This window comes from Elephas maximus, chromosome 11, assembly GCF_024166365.1.
Source record: "Elephas maximus indicus isolate mEleMax1 chromosome 11, mEleMax1 primary haplotype, whole genome shotgun sequence".
NCBI lineage: Eukaryota > Metazoa > Chordata > Mammalia > Proboscidea > Elephantidae > Elephas > Elephas maximus.
In genome coordinates, this window is record NC_064829.1 from 62,959,278 (window position 1) to 62,977,046 (window position 17,769).

The 17,769-nt window shown below is 35.8% G+C and overlaps 1 protein-coding gene across 3 annotated transcripts in view; it reads left to right on the forward strand.

The window, feature by feature from the left end:
- Positions 1-17,448, forward strand: part of C11H18orf54 (chromosome 11 C18orf54 homolog) — a 51,072-nt gene extending 33,624 nt beyond the window's left edge. For 2 of the 3 annotated variants that reach the window (XM_049900579.1, XM_049900578.1), the window contains exons 7-8: positions 1,559-1,629; positions 9,637-17,448. In XM_049900579.1, the coding sequence (XP_049756536.1) occupies positions 1,559-1,629; positions 9,637-9,709 (144 nt within the window). In that variant the 3' untranslated portion in view covers positions 9,710-17,448. Of the gene's footprint in view, positions 1-1,558; positions 1,630-2,366 lie in introns of all 3 variants that reach the window. The other variant, XM_049900580.1, reaches the window with a different exon arrangement.
- Positions 17,449-17,769: the final 321 nt, after the last annotated feature.

The window sequence follows — 17,769 nt, forward strand, 5'->3', positions numbered from 1 at the left end:
TCTCTGAAAGTTTGGTAGAACTCTGCAGTGAAGCCGTCCGGGCCAGGGTTTTTTTTTTGTTGGGAGTTTTTTGATTACCTTATCAATCTCTTTTTTTGTTATGGGTCTCCAATGCTTCTTTTTATTGAGCTTATATTCTCCCCAGTTGTGACTAAATTTTTATTCTGCCACTTATTAGCAAGTGCAGTATTTGTACAAATCACTTAACCTCTATGAATTTCAGTTTCTTCTGTAAAATGAGGCTATTAAGAATGCCAGGAACTTAAAAACAAAACAAAAACCAAACACCTCTTTCAGTCTTTGCAGTTTGGCTTTCCTGGGGTACTCCTTTAACACTTAGCCAGGATTTTTATAGTCTTGTCTCAACCTTTACTTCTTGCTTGCACTGAGCTTATTGATCAACCAGTGATAAAAGCTTACGGTCTTCTCAGGCCTTTTCTGATTAAGTATCCTGTCCTTGGTGTACATATGGCTTTCTACATTCCCTAGTATACATGAGTGCTTTTTTAAATTGTGGTGAAAATATACACAACAAAAAATTCACCAGTATGAGTGCTTTTGAATGCCCTAATTTCCCAAAGAAATTCTTTACCTGGCATTTCCTTTGTGGCTTTAGGTGGTTGATTGTACGTCTCAATCTTTTACCTAAGGAGTTTGTGGGTTTTTCTATTACTTATGATACTTTGAAGTAGTTCCCACCACTTTTTGGCCTTGAGTGGGCTCCAGGATGGGTGAAACAGATGAGAACCTTGATTCAGTCCCTCAGGTAGCCCACAAACAGGTCATAACAGAAAATAATTAGCAAATAAGGTCAGATCTGTCTCCTCCAGAACCAGAGACCAGAGTCCCACACTGGGAACTTGGGCTGCCATCTTCAAGACTGTTGCTGGGTTGAGGAGGGTGTAGAGCAAGGGCAAGTAAAAACACCACAGACTTTCCCATCATTTATGTTGCATTTTTATTGATGAGTATTTGCCTGGTTGCTGTTAACCTTTCACTCTTTTCCGGAGTTCTGACAAAGGTGGTTTTGTCAGATATTGGTTGATTTTCAATGTTTCTGTGGAAGGATAGGAGTTTGGAACTGCATACTCCACCGTTTTGCTCTCCTCTTTTAAACCTCACTGAGACATAATCTTGTTCAGTAAAGTCACAATTTTCAAGCCAAGATTTGAATTTTAATGTACAAACACTTAGAAGCATGTTTTAGGACACCTGAAAGATGGATCCAAGTATTTGCAGTATTTTTAAAACTAAGAGAAAATACAAATATTTAATATGCTGCTGAAAATTGTTTGCTGGAATTAATTCTTTGGAAATGCAGAAAGTATGTATATGTATATTTTATTGTGCTTTAAGTGAAAGGTTACAATTCAAGTCAGTCTCTCATATACACATTGTTATGTGACCCTAGTTGCCCTCCGTATAATGTGACAGCACACTCCTCTGTACCCTGTATTCAGGAAATATTTTTAATATCCTTATTAATCACATTTTAAATAGCATTTAAGTTTATGATTATATAATATCAATATTTTGTTATGTTTGTTTTTAATACTAGGTTTCAGAAGATGAATTTTCTAAATTACAGTTGAAGGAAAGTATGATTCCTATTACTAGGTCACTTCAAAAGTAAGTATTCTTTTCCAATTTCTGCATATGTTATAAATACAAATCCATTTTAGCCATTCATTTGATTGAAATTTGAAAGCTACATGGTGGAATTATTAAATAGTTCCAAGAATAGATATAATAGGCATATTTAAGCTCATTTGGAGTACATTGAAGTTTTCTCTTAAATCTGAGCTGTTTCCTATTAAAATGTTTTTGGGACCTGAATAGACATCCTTAAAAAAAAAAAAAAAAAAACTTAGCTAAAATATAATGGATTTGAATGACCCAGAGAGATTCTTTTTTCATTTCTGAATAATAGCAACAATTTGAGATAGTCTGTGTTGATGTGGATAACCCATTCATGAAATGTGTTTTCATGTATTTTCTCTCAAATAAATATAATAATGTTAAGTGTATTATTATTTGGCATATCCCCACAGAAATCTATGATGGACATAATGTCTGGGAATAAAGAAAGGTCTAAATGTCATAAGGGTGTTAACCCACCTATTTCATTTTTTGAGTTACATTGTTTTAAATAAAAAGTGAGGAAGAGTCTTCCCTGTAGTCATGATATTGGCAGAAAAGAAGGCTCTTAATTTATGGGATTGATTGTGTGAATATCAAGTGCTTTCAGAAGATGGAGTAACTGAATTTAGGAAATAGTAAGATTAAACATTTTTACTGTGGCAACACTATTTCACTTGGCTAGAAGTAGCTCTAAACAAGCACTGTCTACCTTCTTATTCTTACAGAATTTACATAGGATTCTATTACCTGAGGAAGCAGTGAATAAGTTAGACGTGTAAATTTAAAACTTCCTCTAATTGTCATAATATGTACATCTTTTTTGTTTACATAGTTTAAAAAATAGATGTAAGTATGATTTTTTTTTCTCCCACTACTTAATTTATAATCTTCAGGATAGAAATAATGTCTCTTTCTTTGTCACTTGCCGTAGTACTGGGATATTGTGTTCTATACCTAGTAGGATTTTGTGAATAATGATAATAGTAAGTGACATTTAATGAGCATTTACCAAGGGCCAGTTTTTTAAGTGCTGTTGAGTATAATTCATTTGATCTTCATAATCCTGTGAGGTTAAGTACTATTATTACCTTCATTATACAAATGAGGGAACTGGCATGAAGAATAAAGTAACTTGCCCAAGGTTACATTGCTAGCAAGCGGTAGCACTAGGATTCAAACCAGGCCTCCTGATTCTAAAGCCTGTGTTGCTAATCATGGTATTGCTAACACTCTTCTCATTAATGATAGTGGTAAGTTATCCATTTCAACTAGGTACAGGGCCTCAATTCACCACCCAGGATAAGGACTTCATTTTGCTTTTAAGATTTAAAGTAGATGACCTCTACTTTTTCATTGCTCTTAAAAACATTTATATTGAACTGTGCCACAGACCTAAATGTATTTTCTGAGTTAAATATACCTTAGAAGATGTTTTTCTTGGTGAAAATGAACATTGGACCTTAAGTGATTAGATCATCACAAAATATTGTGATCAATAGGTTCTGTAACCATTTTCTAGAATTTATTTGGTAGAATTCTGCTAAACAATCAGTAGCCTTGCTTACATAAAGAATTTCATTTTCAGGGAGAGCAAGATTTGTGTTGTTAGGTTGACTTTTAGCTGTTAATTCTGTTGGATTAGCGTAAACAGTCTTAATTTCGCTTTTATTTTTTATTTCCTAACTATTATTAGTACTGTTACTTTATTTTCTAAGTTTAGACTTAGAAAAGCATATTCTTACATTTTTCCCATTATTTTTAGTTTGTAGATTAACTGTCTTAAGGACAATTTAAAATTTATTCAGTCTCAGAATTCATCTTTCTAGACTGCAAAATGTTTTCGACAGGCAGATGGGCATCTTTTTATTTTTTAAAATAGATTCGGCTTCTTCCAAATACAATTCTACTTTGGGTACTTTAATGACCTTCCCTCAGGTGAATATTGTATAATCATGTTTCTCCTCTATTCCTCAAATAACAGTTTTTGGTTTTAACAATTTGGATTACTAGTAAGCTTTAAGATATTGATCATTAGCCTTAGGAAACTCCACGCTCTTAGTTTGCATTCTGTTTACTCCCTTGGACACTCAGTTTTCTTTTACTCTCCCTTTAGAAATATTTCTTCTCTATAAAGACACATTGAAGCTGAAATATAAATGGCTGATAGCAGCTTAAAATGTTATTTCTTCAAGAGGGATTTTTATTTTAATAGAAGTCAGAATGGTAACTGTTTTGTACCCTGTAATACTTACCTCTGTCTTATGAATTTATATATTAGAAACTAAAAAAAAAAAATTGTTAATCTCTGTAAGAGAAGTTTGCCACCTTTAAGCAGATGGAATAATAGTTTTTCAGCCAGGGTCTTTCCTAGAGCCTTTATTTACATATTTTTTGGTTGCAATGTTGTTAGGTGCCTTCGAGTCAGTTCTGACTCATAGCGACCCTATGCACAACAGAACAAAACACTGCTCGGTCCTGAGCCATCCTTACAATCGTTGCTATGCTTGAGCTCACTGGTGCAGCCACTGTGTCAGTCTACCTTGTTGAGGGTCTTCCTCTTTTCCGCTGACCCTCTACTCTGCCAAGCATGATGTCCTTCTCTAGGAACTGATCCCTCCTGACAACATGTCCAAAGTATGTAAGACGCAGTGCTGCCATCCTTGCTTCTAAGGAGCATTGTGGTTGTACTTCTTCCAAGACAGATTTGTTCGTTCTTTTGGCAGTCCATGGTATATTTAATATTCTTCTCCAACATCACAATTCAAAGGCATCAGTTCTCCTTTGGTCTTCCTTATTCACTGTCCAGCTTTCACATGCATATGGTGCGATTGAAAATACCATGGCTTGGGTCAGGCGCACCTTAGTCTTCAGGGTGACATCTTTGCTCTTCAACACTTTAAGGAGGTCTTTTGCAGCAGATGTACCCAATGCAATGACTTTTTTGATTTCTTGACTGCTGCTTCCATGGCTGTTGATTGTGGATCCAAGTAGAATGAAATCCTTGACGACATCCATCTTTTCTCCATTTATCATGATGTTGCTCATTGGTCCAGTTGTGAGGATTTTTGTTTTCTTTATGTTGAGGTGCAATCCATACTGAGGGCTGTGGTCTTTGATCTTCATTAGTAAGTGCTTCAAGTCCTCTTCACTTTCAGCAAGCAAGGTTGTGTCATCTGCATAACACAGGTTGTTAATGAGTTTTCCTCCAATCTTGATGCCCCGTTCTTCTTCGTATAGTCCAGCTTCTCGGATTATTTGCTCAGCATACAGATTGAATAGGTATGGTGAAAGAATACAACCCTGACGCACACTTTTCCTGACCTTAAACCAATCAGTATTTCCTTGTTCTGTTCAAACAACTGCCTCTTGATCTATGTACAGGTTCCTCAGGAGCACAATTAAGTGTTCTGGAATTCCCAGTCTTCTCAATGTTATCTATAATTTGTTATGATCTACACAGTCAAATGCCTTTGCATAGTCAATAAAACACAGTTAAACATCCTTCTGGTGTTATCCCTGGTTCCACATCCTCTTCTGAAACCGGCCTGAATTTCTGAGTTTCTGAATTTCTGAATCAATCTGAAACTGATTGGTTGAAATATACACAAGCAAACCTACACCCATTCACAATTCCATATGTACAGTATTCCTAGAGTCTTCTATTAAGTCATGTAGGCAACCAGCTACTCTGCCTAGGTGGGCTGTAAAGAATGAGCAATAGTACATTGCTTAGATTCTGTAAAGATGAGCAACAGTAGACTTATGCAAAATCACCAACTGTCCAATAATAATTTGTTTTTGTCTTTGGAATATCTCGGTTTATATACACTTTGAACATGAATGTGTAAGAGTGTATAATTCTCAATACCAAAAAAAAAAAAAATTATTAATGGCCATGCCATGAAGACCAAACTTAATGATAGCTAGAAAGTTTTCCAGTTTCCCAGTCTCTCTGTTCACTTTTCTTGTTTTCATTCCATACTAGAGATAGAATTCTCAGATTTGCAGAATATGATGGAGACCAAAGGTCTTTTCTTATTCTAATGTACTCATACTTTATATAGATTTAGGGAGTGGTAGGAGTTTGTTCTGAAAAGCCTTTTTATTCTGTTCTGGATTCTAGACTGAATATAGGCCAGTAAACAGGTAATATTTAAGAAGAACAGTCAGTACTAATAGAAAACCAAAGGCAAGCTATCTGTGAGTAAATTAAAATATACCAGAAACCCAAACCCGGTGCCGTCGAGTCGATTCCGACTCATAGCAACCCTACAGGACAGAGTAGAACTGCCCCATAGAGTTTCCAAGGAGCGCCTGGTGAATTCAAACTGCTGAACTTTTGGTTGGCAGCTGTACCACTTAACCATTATGCTACCAGGGTTTCCCAAATTAAAATATAGCTAATCTGTTTCCATTTAATCAATCTGTGTTAATGAGTTTCTGTGGATTGATTTGTATCTATTCTTAATGCTCATCAGTAGACTCATGGTCGTAATAAATCAATTTCTTTTAATTCAGTTGTTAAGGTGTTGTAACATCACCCTTAAACTGATGTTTTCCCCCATTAGCCTACCTTTTCACTTTTTTAGAGAAGAAAATCAAGAATAATAGTTTCCTTCCATAATTTTGTCCTGTACCTCTCTTTATAAGCCAAAAGCAACAAAAACTAAACCTGTTGCTATTGAGTCAATTTCAACTCATAGCAACCCCATAGGACAGAGTAGAACTGCCCCATAGGGTTTCTGAAGAGCGGCTGATGGATTTGAACTGCGACATTTTGGTTAGCGGCTGTCTTAGTCATCTAGTGCTGCTATAACAGAAATGCCAGAAGTGGATGGCTTTAACAAACAGAAATTTATTCTCTCACAGTCTAGGAGGCTAGAAGTCCGCATTCAGGGTGCCAGCTCCAGGGAAGGCTTTCTCTCTCTTTTGGCTCTGGGGGAAGGTCCTTGTCATCAGTCTTCCGCTTGTCTAGGAACTTTTCAGTGCCAGAACCCCGGGTCCAAAGGACGTGCTCCACTCCTGACTCTTTTTTTCTTGGTGGTATAAAGTCCCTCTCCTCTCTGCTTGCTTCTCTGTTTTGTATCTCAAAAGAGATTGACTCAAGACATAACTTAATCCTTAGGTTGAGTCTGGCATCATTTACATAACTGCCTCAAGTTCTGCCTCACTAACATCATAGAGGTAGGATTTAGGACACAAAGGAAAATCACGTCAGATGGCAAAATGGTGGGCAATCATACAATACGGGAATCATGGCCTAGCCAAGTTGACACATATTTTGGCAGTTCAATCTGTGACACACTGTGCCACCAGGGCCCCCTTCTCTCTACGTTTGAAATCAGGGCTTTGAGCCAGTTAGTTCCAGTTTAAACCTCTGCTGAGAATTTGCATTTCTAAGTTCCCATGCAGTGCTAATCCTCCTGGTTAGGGACCCACTGTGAGAACCATTAGTATAGCAGTGGGTCTCAAAATTTATTATACATAAGAATCTTGTTAAAATGTGGATTCTGATTCAGTATGTGCAAATGCTCAGCAGGGGTTCAGATTGGAACAAACCAGCTCAAACTCCCTGTTTGAAATAACACTTTCTGATAGCCACTTTTCTAAGTGGTGGATTATGTTTTAGTCTCTGCCTGGTAGATGGAAGTTAACTTTAAAGAATTTCTAGCTGATTGTCTAGTTGAGGTGAAAAAAAAAAAAAAAACCAAACTCGGTGCCGTTGAGTTGATTCCGACTCGTGGCGACCCTGTAAAAAAAAATCGAAAATTTCACATTTCCAGTTACCTTCTCAATTCCTTCTCACCATACCATACACCCACCTTTTCTGTCTTTCTCTCCCCTTCTTTTCCGTTCCCTTCTCATCCACTTCTCCATCTGTATTCTCTATCCCCCGACTAGCTACTGTTTTTTAAAGACATAAAATAAACTACATAGAATTAGAAATAAAACTAATTATATTGAATTGCAGTTATGAAAATATTAGAACAACTTTGTGATGTAGTAATATGTGTTTTAGTAATGCATTTAAAATAAGACAATACATTTAATGTACAACTGAGTTAAAATCAATTTTGTAAAAACATGCAAGTATGGAGGTCTTTTATGTAGCTTGAATAAAATCATTAAACAGTGGAGTGATCTTTTACTTCCTTCCTTCCACATGTTGATTGACAGACAGAGAAAGGCAATATTGGAAAGTGTCGATGTCTGAGTCACCAGTGAGACCTCATTATTTGGGTGGATGAACAGCTAGACTTAAAGTTGTCTAATAGTTGACCAGTTAAGCCACATGAACTTTTGGATTATAGACAGGAAGATTGGATCACATATTTTCTAGCAGTGAGTTTAACTGTTACTGTAATTTTGAAGTAGCGATGAATATACAAGATATTTCAAGATGCCTGCAACAATAATATGAAATTGGCTGTGATTTCTATTGGAGACAAGGCCACAGATATTGGTCTGTTGTTAATATACATAATTAAAGGAAATGATAACTTACAGGTAGCATTTGGTTTTTCCCCATCCAATTTCACAGACCCTCTAAGTCCAAAAGATCTGTGGCCCTCAGGTTTGCAACCTGTTCTGAAAGTTGTAAACAATAAGATAGGATTCTAGCCACTTGCCTTTTTCCTTTTCTTGAATCACAGCTACCATTATTTTCCTTTTTTTTTTTTTTCCACTAACATGGAAAAAAAAAAAAAAGGAAAATAAGTCCAAAGTGTGTTTACAGATTATCTGCTTTCTGATAAACGTGCGTCTTTAGGAAGAGAATAATCCTTCAGGCAGCGAGCTATTACCGTAGGATGTAGAAATGGTAGGGCCAAGTTACTTTTACCTTTGATTGCATAGTAACTTTGAATGAGTTATTGTTTTTTATTTCATGAAGGCAAAAATCTCAATAATGAAATGAAGTTGCCAAAAAGGGTGGTAAAATCCATTTGAGTAAAAGTATCCAAGAAGTGTAGAGTACAGGGAATTAGATATAAATATAGTAATTAACACTACTACCTTCTTCCATCTCCTTATCTGGGATAAAGTAGAAGATGTATTTTATTTAATATACATTTATTGAATGTATTATGTGTTAGAGACTATAGAATGGAGTGTTATAGTCACTGTCTTTGAACTTACCATAGAAATGGAAATGACTGATATTAGAGATTATTGCATGTCATAATTATTATATTCTCTCTGTTTTTCTTAGTATCTTATTTATCAGAGATCTGAAATATGATTGATTGGCATTTTCTGAGTGGTCCTCATGGATCTGAAGGATAGGGGAAAGGAAAAACTGGAAGAATATTCTTAGAGGAAGCCTGGAAATTTAAGGGCCTCTCTTTTCCTGGTTTGTTTGAGGAATGATTGAGTTTTCTTCACTGAGACCTGTCCTACAATCTTGGCTTTATTTTAGGCAAAAATCCAGGTTGTTGGTATAATACATTATTGATTTCCTCCACTTCCCCCAATAAAAATGAGCTTTCCTCAGAATTGAAATTGATCCCTAAGTGCTATTTTTTTAAAAAAGTTTTAGCTATCTTAAATGTAAATATAATAAATGAATTATGTATTTTATTTCTTAATCTGACATATATAGCATACCAAAAAGAAAGGTATCTCCAGAGAGGTGTTGTGCAAAATGACATGCAAAAGTGTTTTGTAAAGTGTGATAAAAATGATATTTATTATTATTGTTTCTTAATAGACTACTTGGCAGATTAACTTTCAAAATACTTGAATGTCAAACAGTAATAGAATTTTTAAAACTAAATGTTTACAGAACTTTAGATAAGTTATTGTAACCCTCAATTATTCAGATTTCAAGTTTTTATAAGGAAAACTCTCAAACTTTTATGTTTGTATTATTCTATAAATTCATTTCTTTTACTAACTTTGAAGTTAAAAACAATGTAATCACATTTCTTATTGTCTGCGCAGGGTATTCAGTCCTTAAATATTGGTTTATAATGTGTTTTATACTTTTTAATGAAGGGCTTTGCACCATTTATCTCGCCTGAGAGACCTGGTTGATGATACCAGTGGGAAACAATCACCGAAAATATGAAGAGGAAAATAAAACTGTCTAACCAATAAATAGTCACCACCAAACAAAAACGTTTTTTTTTGTTCTATTACTTAAACTGCCAAAGTAATTGTAAGCCAGTATTATTCTGTAACTGCTACATGTATTATGTATTGCTAAAAAAACAAACTTGAGAATGTTCACAGGTTTTGTGACTTACCCTGATTTTGTGCCAAAGTACAAGAATCTGAACTGAGAGGACCCACAGAAATCTGAAAGCCTGACTTTGGACTTCAGGCCCACAAATGTCTGATACTCAAAGGTGAATGATTTTCTGTTCTTGAAGGTTTACATGGACTTTACCTTCTTCAGCATCCTCATTATTATCTGATTCTGGATAATTAAGAAACTCTTCCAGGTTTCTATCCAAAGTCTCTTAAGTTAAAAGACCTTTTGGTATGTGTAACATCTGCATTTAAGGAGCTTAAAGGGATACCAAAATTGTTACAATGTATGTTATCCATATAGAAGTCTGTTAATTTTAAGTCTTCATAAATCAAATATTTAAGGTATGTTGTATTTGCAAATGACATCAATTTAATAGGGGTGATGCAGTGCGAAAAGGAATATTCTTCTATGTTGTGGAATTCAAGAGAACCTCATTTAATTAATGTTTTGATTATATGTAAGGTAATCTTGATAATATTTGACAGTATACAAAGTATTTTGGGATATTTGAAAATTTAATATTTTGATATTAGATTATTTCCCAGATTTTAGTTTTGGCATTAGCTCAGGCTAATAAGAACTATGAGAGATAAATGGCCAATTGCTTTATGAAATTTCATAAGTAAACTTAAAAAAAATGGATATGGAAAATCAGAAAGCAAATCAATGTTTTAAAGTTATTTCGTAAGAACTGAGCTTCCTTTAAAATCATCAGTCCTGTTCAGAGTTAGTCTCTAGCTGGAACTGAACAGAGCTTTGTAATTTTGCAATTTCTACCAAGTGAGCTTCTAATAAGCAGGAAGCATGTTTATCAACAAAACCAAGAATTAAACCATAAAGTATAACTAATGTTGCATATTAAAAAAGCCCGATGAAATTAAACAATTTCTGTATATGTATGCAAATACTGCAAATTAACTCTTTACCCAACTACAGCATTTTTGCTAAGTAAATTTACTGTCAAGTAGATAAGAGTTTCAAGTACACTGGGCCAAATAATTTGTTTTGTGTAAATTGCCAAGGCACTATTTAACACCTTTGTTACAGTACTGACATGTCAAAGATTGTAGAGTTAGCCGTCTTTTTTTTAAGTTTTTTTTCTTGACCAGTCAGTTTATGTCATCATACTATTCTTTTCCCAGTTTGAAAGACATTTGCCAATAGGTTTGTTTTGTTTACTCTGTGGAGGCCTTTCTACCACTGACATTCTATTTTCTGATTGTGGTCTTCTGCTTCACAGCAAATAGTTTGGATAATCAAATATGGAACTAGTTTCGTGGTTAAAGTATGGCTGGATGCTAAAATACAGGTTTAAATTGGTCAAGGGTTAGGTGGATCTGGATCACATTCAAGGCAAGTGAAGCAACCATTAGACAAATTCTAAAGAAAGCACAGAAGATAAAGACAGCAGGAAATAAACTTTCAGTTGTATATTAAATATATGTTGATCATATATAATACTAACTCTGATAGTGCAGTGGTTAAAAGCGCTAAGCAACTAGCCAAGAGATCAGCGGTTTGGACCCACAGGCAGCTCCATGGGAGAAAGATGTAGCAATCTGATTCCATAAAGGTTACAGTCTTAGAACCCCTATAGGGCAGTTCCACTCTGTCCTGCAGGGTCACTGAGTCAGAACTGACTTAACGGCAATGGGTTTTCTTTTTTTTCAATGCCTAGACAGTGTCTCCAAAGGGATTATGCTATAATGACTCTGAACAGCACTTTGAATAGTAGTTAGTGCCCTCATTTCCAAGAACATATCTCCAACATTAAGATTAGCCTGTTCCAAAATTTTGTTATAACTAATACTTTAAGAAATTTAATTATACTTACCAAAGGAGCATTTTACCAAAGGAGCATTAGTAATTTTTCCTTTTGTGTTAAATCTGGGAAGGTGTAGTCTTTTTACCCAAAAGAGAAATTAATTTTATCAAAATGATTAATTCCAAATTTCTTTTTCAAAGAAATATATAGAAGGGAAGAGAGAGTCAACTAAGAAAATAAAACATGTAAATGATAAAGGCTCAAGAAGTTCTCTAAAGAATTGATTTAATTATATATTAATTGATATTTCAGAGTTTTTTGTTTGTTTTGAGGTTTCCAGGGGAAAAAAGGGAACAACAGTTAGGAAAATGAACTGAAGCAGATAATGAGAGCAAATAGATTTTTTTAAATTGTGAAAAAATATATCAACTCTTTGCTCTCATTCTTTTAGATTTATTGATAAACGTTAAACAGAAAAAAATGAAGAAATTTTAATAAGATTTTTTAAATTTTTATTGAGTATGAAAAAAGGTACAACAAAAAAGCCAAGCTCTAGAAATTATCTGAGGTCAAGGGAAAAAATGTGTCGCTGATATGTGAAAATTTAAAACCCAGATGTACTGCCTTTATTGTTAATAAGAGCTCTACTTTCAGGTTTTTCAGTGACAATTTATTTCAGCTTCACAGAGATTTCTGACTAAACTGAGGAACTCTGCTTATGTTTGTTTTGGGCTATATTTCTCTCTAGTTGTGTTATTTCTTGTAGGATTTATAAGTGCATTTTTTGTTATTTTGTATTTAATGGTTTATGATAATGTCTTATTAAAATATAGTATATAGTTATACCAAAATATTGCTTGAAGATAAATCATGACAAGATTCTTTCTTCCTGTGTTCTAAGTACATGAGATCATGCATATAGATTTGAATTTTTGTTTCATTTTTCTTGTCCCACCCTTCTTTTTCTGTATCTCAAAACGCATTTGGTGGAAGTGCTATCAAGAAGTGAACTTGCCAAAAGGCAAGTAACATGAAAGGAGACAAAAGAAGCAAAAGGCCACTAAAATTGATAATTTCTGACTAACTGAAGTCCCTTCAATTGTGAAAGTGTGTATCCCTCTATTCCATGTACAGATTGGATGTTTCATACATGGTTATATGCTGTGTTGAGTTGCAGTGCCTGCCATACAATGACTGGGGTAAACCTATGCCTAAACCTGAACACATTGTTCAGTGGGTTATATTGTTAGATGTTTTTCCTGGAATATTTGAAATTATTCCTTTCCCACTTTCCCTCTGCTTCTTTTCTTTTATTCTTTACATTTATCTGTCAGTAAGATCATTTTCCTTTTTTTGAACAAAGGAAAAAAACCCCAAAACTTAGCATTTTATTCTGTATTGACTTAACCGTAGACCATACCCTTCTACTCTCACAAATGCAGTAACTTATATCCACTCCATACCTCAACTGGGACTAGTCCATTTGTTTCCTAATACCTGTTTCAACCGTAGACATTCCTCCCTTCTCTAAATTCTTTACACTGAAGCCAGACTGACCGGTCTTCGCAAGACAGTGTTGTACACCTCAGCTCTAATGTTACTGATTTAATTCAGCAGATTCACTTTAGCCGAATGGCTTTACTTGGCTTATCCTAAACTTTGTATATATATTCTCACCTTTATGTATATTATTTTTCATACTTGAAATACTCAATTTTTATTCTTTTTGCTTATTTAAAGCTTACTCTGCCATTTCTCTAATGCTCTGGCTGAGTCTTACATTTCCTTTTCTAAACGTTGTAACTCTTTAAACACTGGTAGGTTGGCTTCCCCCCTTCTCTTCCATTATTCATGTAGTTTTATCTTGTATTTCTTGTTTTATTTTGTAGCTAGTGCCTCTTACACCATACTGTATCCCAGGGGGGAATATGTTTTGTCTCAAAAAATGTTAGATCACTGATTTCTAATTTGTTTTATGTCCTTTATGATAACACCTTTTACATTATATTGTATAACCAAGGAAAAGCAAACTATGTTTTGAATAGTGTTGATTGATGGTTCTAATCCTGGGTCCTTGTATAAGGTTGTAAGGTCAAGATAAAAGAGACCACATCCCTTTGTCATGTGATGTTCTGCAAATCCTTTTTAAAACAAGGTAAATTAAACCTATTTGGGAGAGTTATTTCTTTTTTTGTTGTTGCAGATGATTATCAAATAGGATCATCAATTGTTAAGGTATTGTGGATGATTTAACTGTAAGCCTTCTGACTTCTTGAGCTCTCAAAACTTTTAAGATTTTTGAATTTTTAAATGTTTTGGATTTTATCAGATACATGATATATTTTACAAATTTAGAAGTAAATCTAGGAAAATTATCAGTGGCTGGTTTTATATTGTGTTGCGTCTTTGAGTCTGGCTTTACGGAAACTGTTAGACTGGGTCCAATCTAGATACAGAAACCACACAGTGATTTTAAAGGAAAGCTTAATATTAAAACAAAACAAAACTGTTTTAAACTACGATAAAAGAGATAAGGTATAGAGAACTCTATATGATACCCTACATCTGAGGGAGAGTACCCAAGGAAGGACAAACCTGTGAAAGCGCTCTCCTCAAGGCTGGGGTTCAGACCTTGTTGGAGAAGGTATAGCTGCATCTTACTGAATATTAGAGAAGTTCACTGATTTGCCCAGACCAGAGCTCATCTTCAGTTACGGGGCAAGCAGGAAGCTACCCTCCTAAATGCAGGGAAGCTGCAGCTGCTAACTGGGTGTGTAGGCATGCAGAGGGAATGGGGGGTGCCAGAACACCTGGAGCCTGAGATGTTTGTGTTGGGAGTGTTGTGGGAAGGTGATCACCAGGCCAAGCCAGATCTGTGAAGTGGTCAAGGAGCCATACATTCTGGGAGTGTGGCTGGGGCTGAGCATCACTGGATATATTCACACACCTTCAGAGTGAATTTGGACCTGAGAGATAAATTGGCAATAGGCACAGAAACCCATCAGGTTTCTAGGAAGATTTTGATAAGAGAGAACATCACAAGGCAAATAAAAAATGCCTCACTGTTCATCTCTGCCCTTCCTGGTGTGCAACTCATCTTGCATAGCTGCAGTCCCTGGGTGGTGCAAAAGGTTAAGTGCTCCACTACTAACTGACAAGTTGGCAGTTTGAATCCACCCAGAAGTGCCTAGGAAGAAAGGCCTGGTGATCTGCTTCTGAAAGTTCGCAGCCTTGAAAACCCCATGGCGTGCAGTTCTACTTTGCACACATGGGGTCTTCATGAGTCAGAAGTCAACTTGATGGTGGCCATTTTTGTTTGTTTGTTTATGCATGGCCAGTCAAACCAAGAAATGTGGGTAAATAAGGTAGAAAAATGTCAGGTCCTTTAGAAAACTAAGGCACAATGAAAAACCTTGGGCCAATATTTTAAAAATCTAATAAATTTGATAACTTTGTAAGAGAATATAGCTCATGAACTAGAAAGCTGGGTATTTTAAGTGTCCTGGAGTTAATGGTACTCTAAATCAGAGACCAGAATATAGTGCATTCATCCTGTTACTTTTCATCTAGATGGCCATATAGCTCCTTTATGAACATTTCTCGAACGAGAGAATTTCCTGCAATTGAACACTTAGTTTTCCTTGCTTCGGTTAAGCCATGATTTCCTTTACCGTTTCTTCCACATGTTGGTCTTCATTCTGCCCTTCAGGACAATCTCATATGCACATTCAGTCTTTCTATATTGAAACCAACAAAATTAATGTTTCTTTCATCCTTCCCTTCAACCTAAGTGTTCTAGTTTCTAAATTATTTCTTTGGATAAAGTTTTATGTTTCTTCGCCATCATCGTCTCCCTTTTCTAGGTGCTGTCTAGCTTTCAGTGTTCCTTTAAAAACATGGCACCCGACATCCAAGATGCACAGAGTAGAATGGGAGAGCTCTGCATTTGATTCTTTAATAACGTAGTACTTCATCCAGCCAGCATTTATTTGGCTGCCGGCACTGTGCTAGGGGTGTGTGTATGTGTGTATCTGTGTATGAAAGACAGCGAGAGAGAAGGGGAGGGGAGTGCAGGGGTAGGAGAGGTGATGATAAATAGGAAGGCATGATTCTACCATGAGGAATTCAGTGGTGGAAAATATATATATAAATAGATAAAAATTACACTACAACCAGGTAAGTACTGCTTCAGAGAAATGAAGATGAAACAACTGCTATAATGAAGCACAGAAGATGGAACAATGAAGTAGCCTGGGAAGAGTCTGGAAAGATTTCACGTCGGAGGGGATACTTGAATTGGTCTATAAAAATGAACAGATATTTGCCATCAAAGAAATTGGATGGAAAGATATTTATTCATTCTAGGCCAAGTGTGTATGTACAAAGACTGGAATGGTAGGAGGGTCTGATACAGACTCTAGTGAAGCAGAAAGGTATGTTGGGCTTTAGAAACTTGGGCTTCGGGCAGACTTGTTTTGTGATTTCACCACTTATTAGCTCTTTGTTGTGGATAAGCTACTTGACCCTGCCCTAGCCTTTTTCGTTTTCTCCCCTTTGTAATATCTACCTTGCAGTTTTGTTTTGCAGATTAAATAAGATAAGGTATGCCTGCCATACGTGATCTCAGCAAATATTAGCTGAGATGGAAATATATTTAGTTGGAGGAGATGCCAGGGATAAGACATAAGGCTGCTTCCACCCTTATGCTTCCTCTTTCTGTTCTCCACACTAAAGAATAACCCTTTAAAAAAATGTCAGATTGTGTTGCACCTCTTCTCAAAATTTCCAGCGACTTTCTACTTCAGAGTAAAATGCGAAGTTCTTTCCATAACCTAAAAAAGCCCTATGTGATATACTTACACCTCTCACTCCTTCCCAGCACCTCCCCCCACCACCCAAATTTCTTACCACTCCATTTGCTCTGTGATTAATCCACACTTATTCTCTTCAGCTAGCTAGAAGAATGCTTTTGTCTCCAGGTCTTTGCACTGCTGTTTTCTCTGTCTGGATAGCCTTTCTCCAAATACCCCACGCATGATTCCCTTCCTCACTTCCTTCAGCTGTTTGGTCGGTTGTCACTCTATCAGACAGGTCTGCCTTGATCACCACCACCCCGCACCGTGTTGCTCTTTGCCATTTTTCTTCCCTTAATACTGAGGGCTGTGGCTTTGTCTTATTTGCTGCTGCATCCTGCAAAACTAGAGTAGTGCCTGGCAGTAAAGTGCTCCATAAGTGTTTGTTCTCTGAATAAATGAAGCTGACAAAGTGATTTGGGGTTGTATTACTTTCCTAGGGCTACCTAACAAAGTACCTCAAAGTGAGTGACTTAAAACAATAAAAATTTATTATCTCAGTTCTGGAGGCTAGAAGTGCAAATTCAGGGTGACATTAGAGCCATGCTCTTTTCTGAAGTCTCAGGGGAAGATCCTTTTTTGTCCTAGCTTCTGGTAGCTGCAGGTGTTCGTTGGCTTGCAGCATAACTCCATCTCTGTCTCCATCTGCGTGACCGTCTTCCTTCTGTCTGTGTCTCTTACCCTCATTTATAAGGACACCACTCATTGGATTAGGACCTATCCTACTCTGTGTGACCTTATATTAACTGATAAAATCTTCAAAGATCCTATTTACAGACAAGGTCACACTCACAGGTACTAGGCGTTAGGACTTAAACATTTTTTGGAGAGGCACAATTCAATCCATAACAGGGACCCATCTGAGGCATTTGATATGCTCAGTTAAAAGAGTTGTATTTTATATTGTAGACAAAAGGAAGGAACCAACTTTTTTATAAAGCCTAAATGAATATTATTTAATTTTTGTTAGTCCCTATATTGATTTGTGTTTATAATCAAGTAGAACTTTTTTTTTTCCAGGTATTAAAACCATTTCCCTTCTTTTCTGTGCCATTACTTTAAAGCTGACCATGGCAACAATGCATTATATAGTAATTTTTTTAGGTCATAAAGAAATGTAGGCCAGTATAGTTTTTGTTCAGAGGTAGAGGGCTACTCTTACTAAGGTTTCTATCAAGTTTCGATGTAAAATAAGTTCTAAGAATATAAATTTGAGTGTATTTATAATTTGATTTTAGAAGGCTGTTGATTTGTCT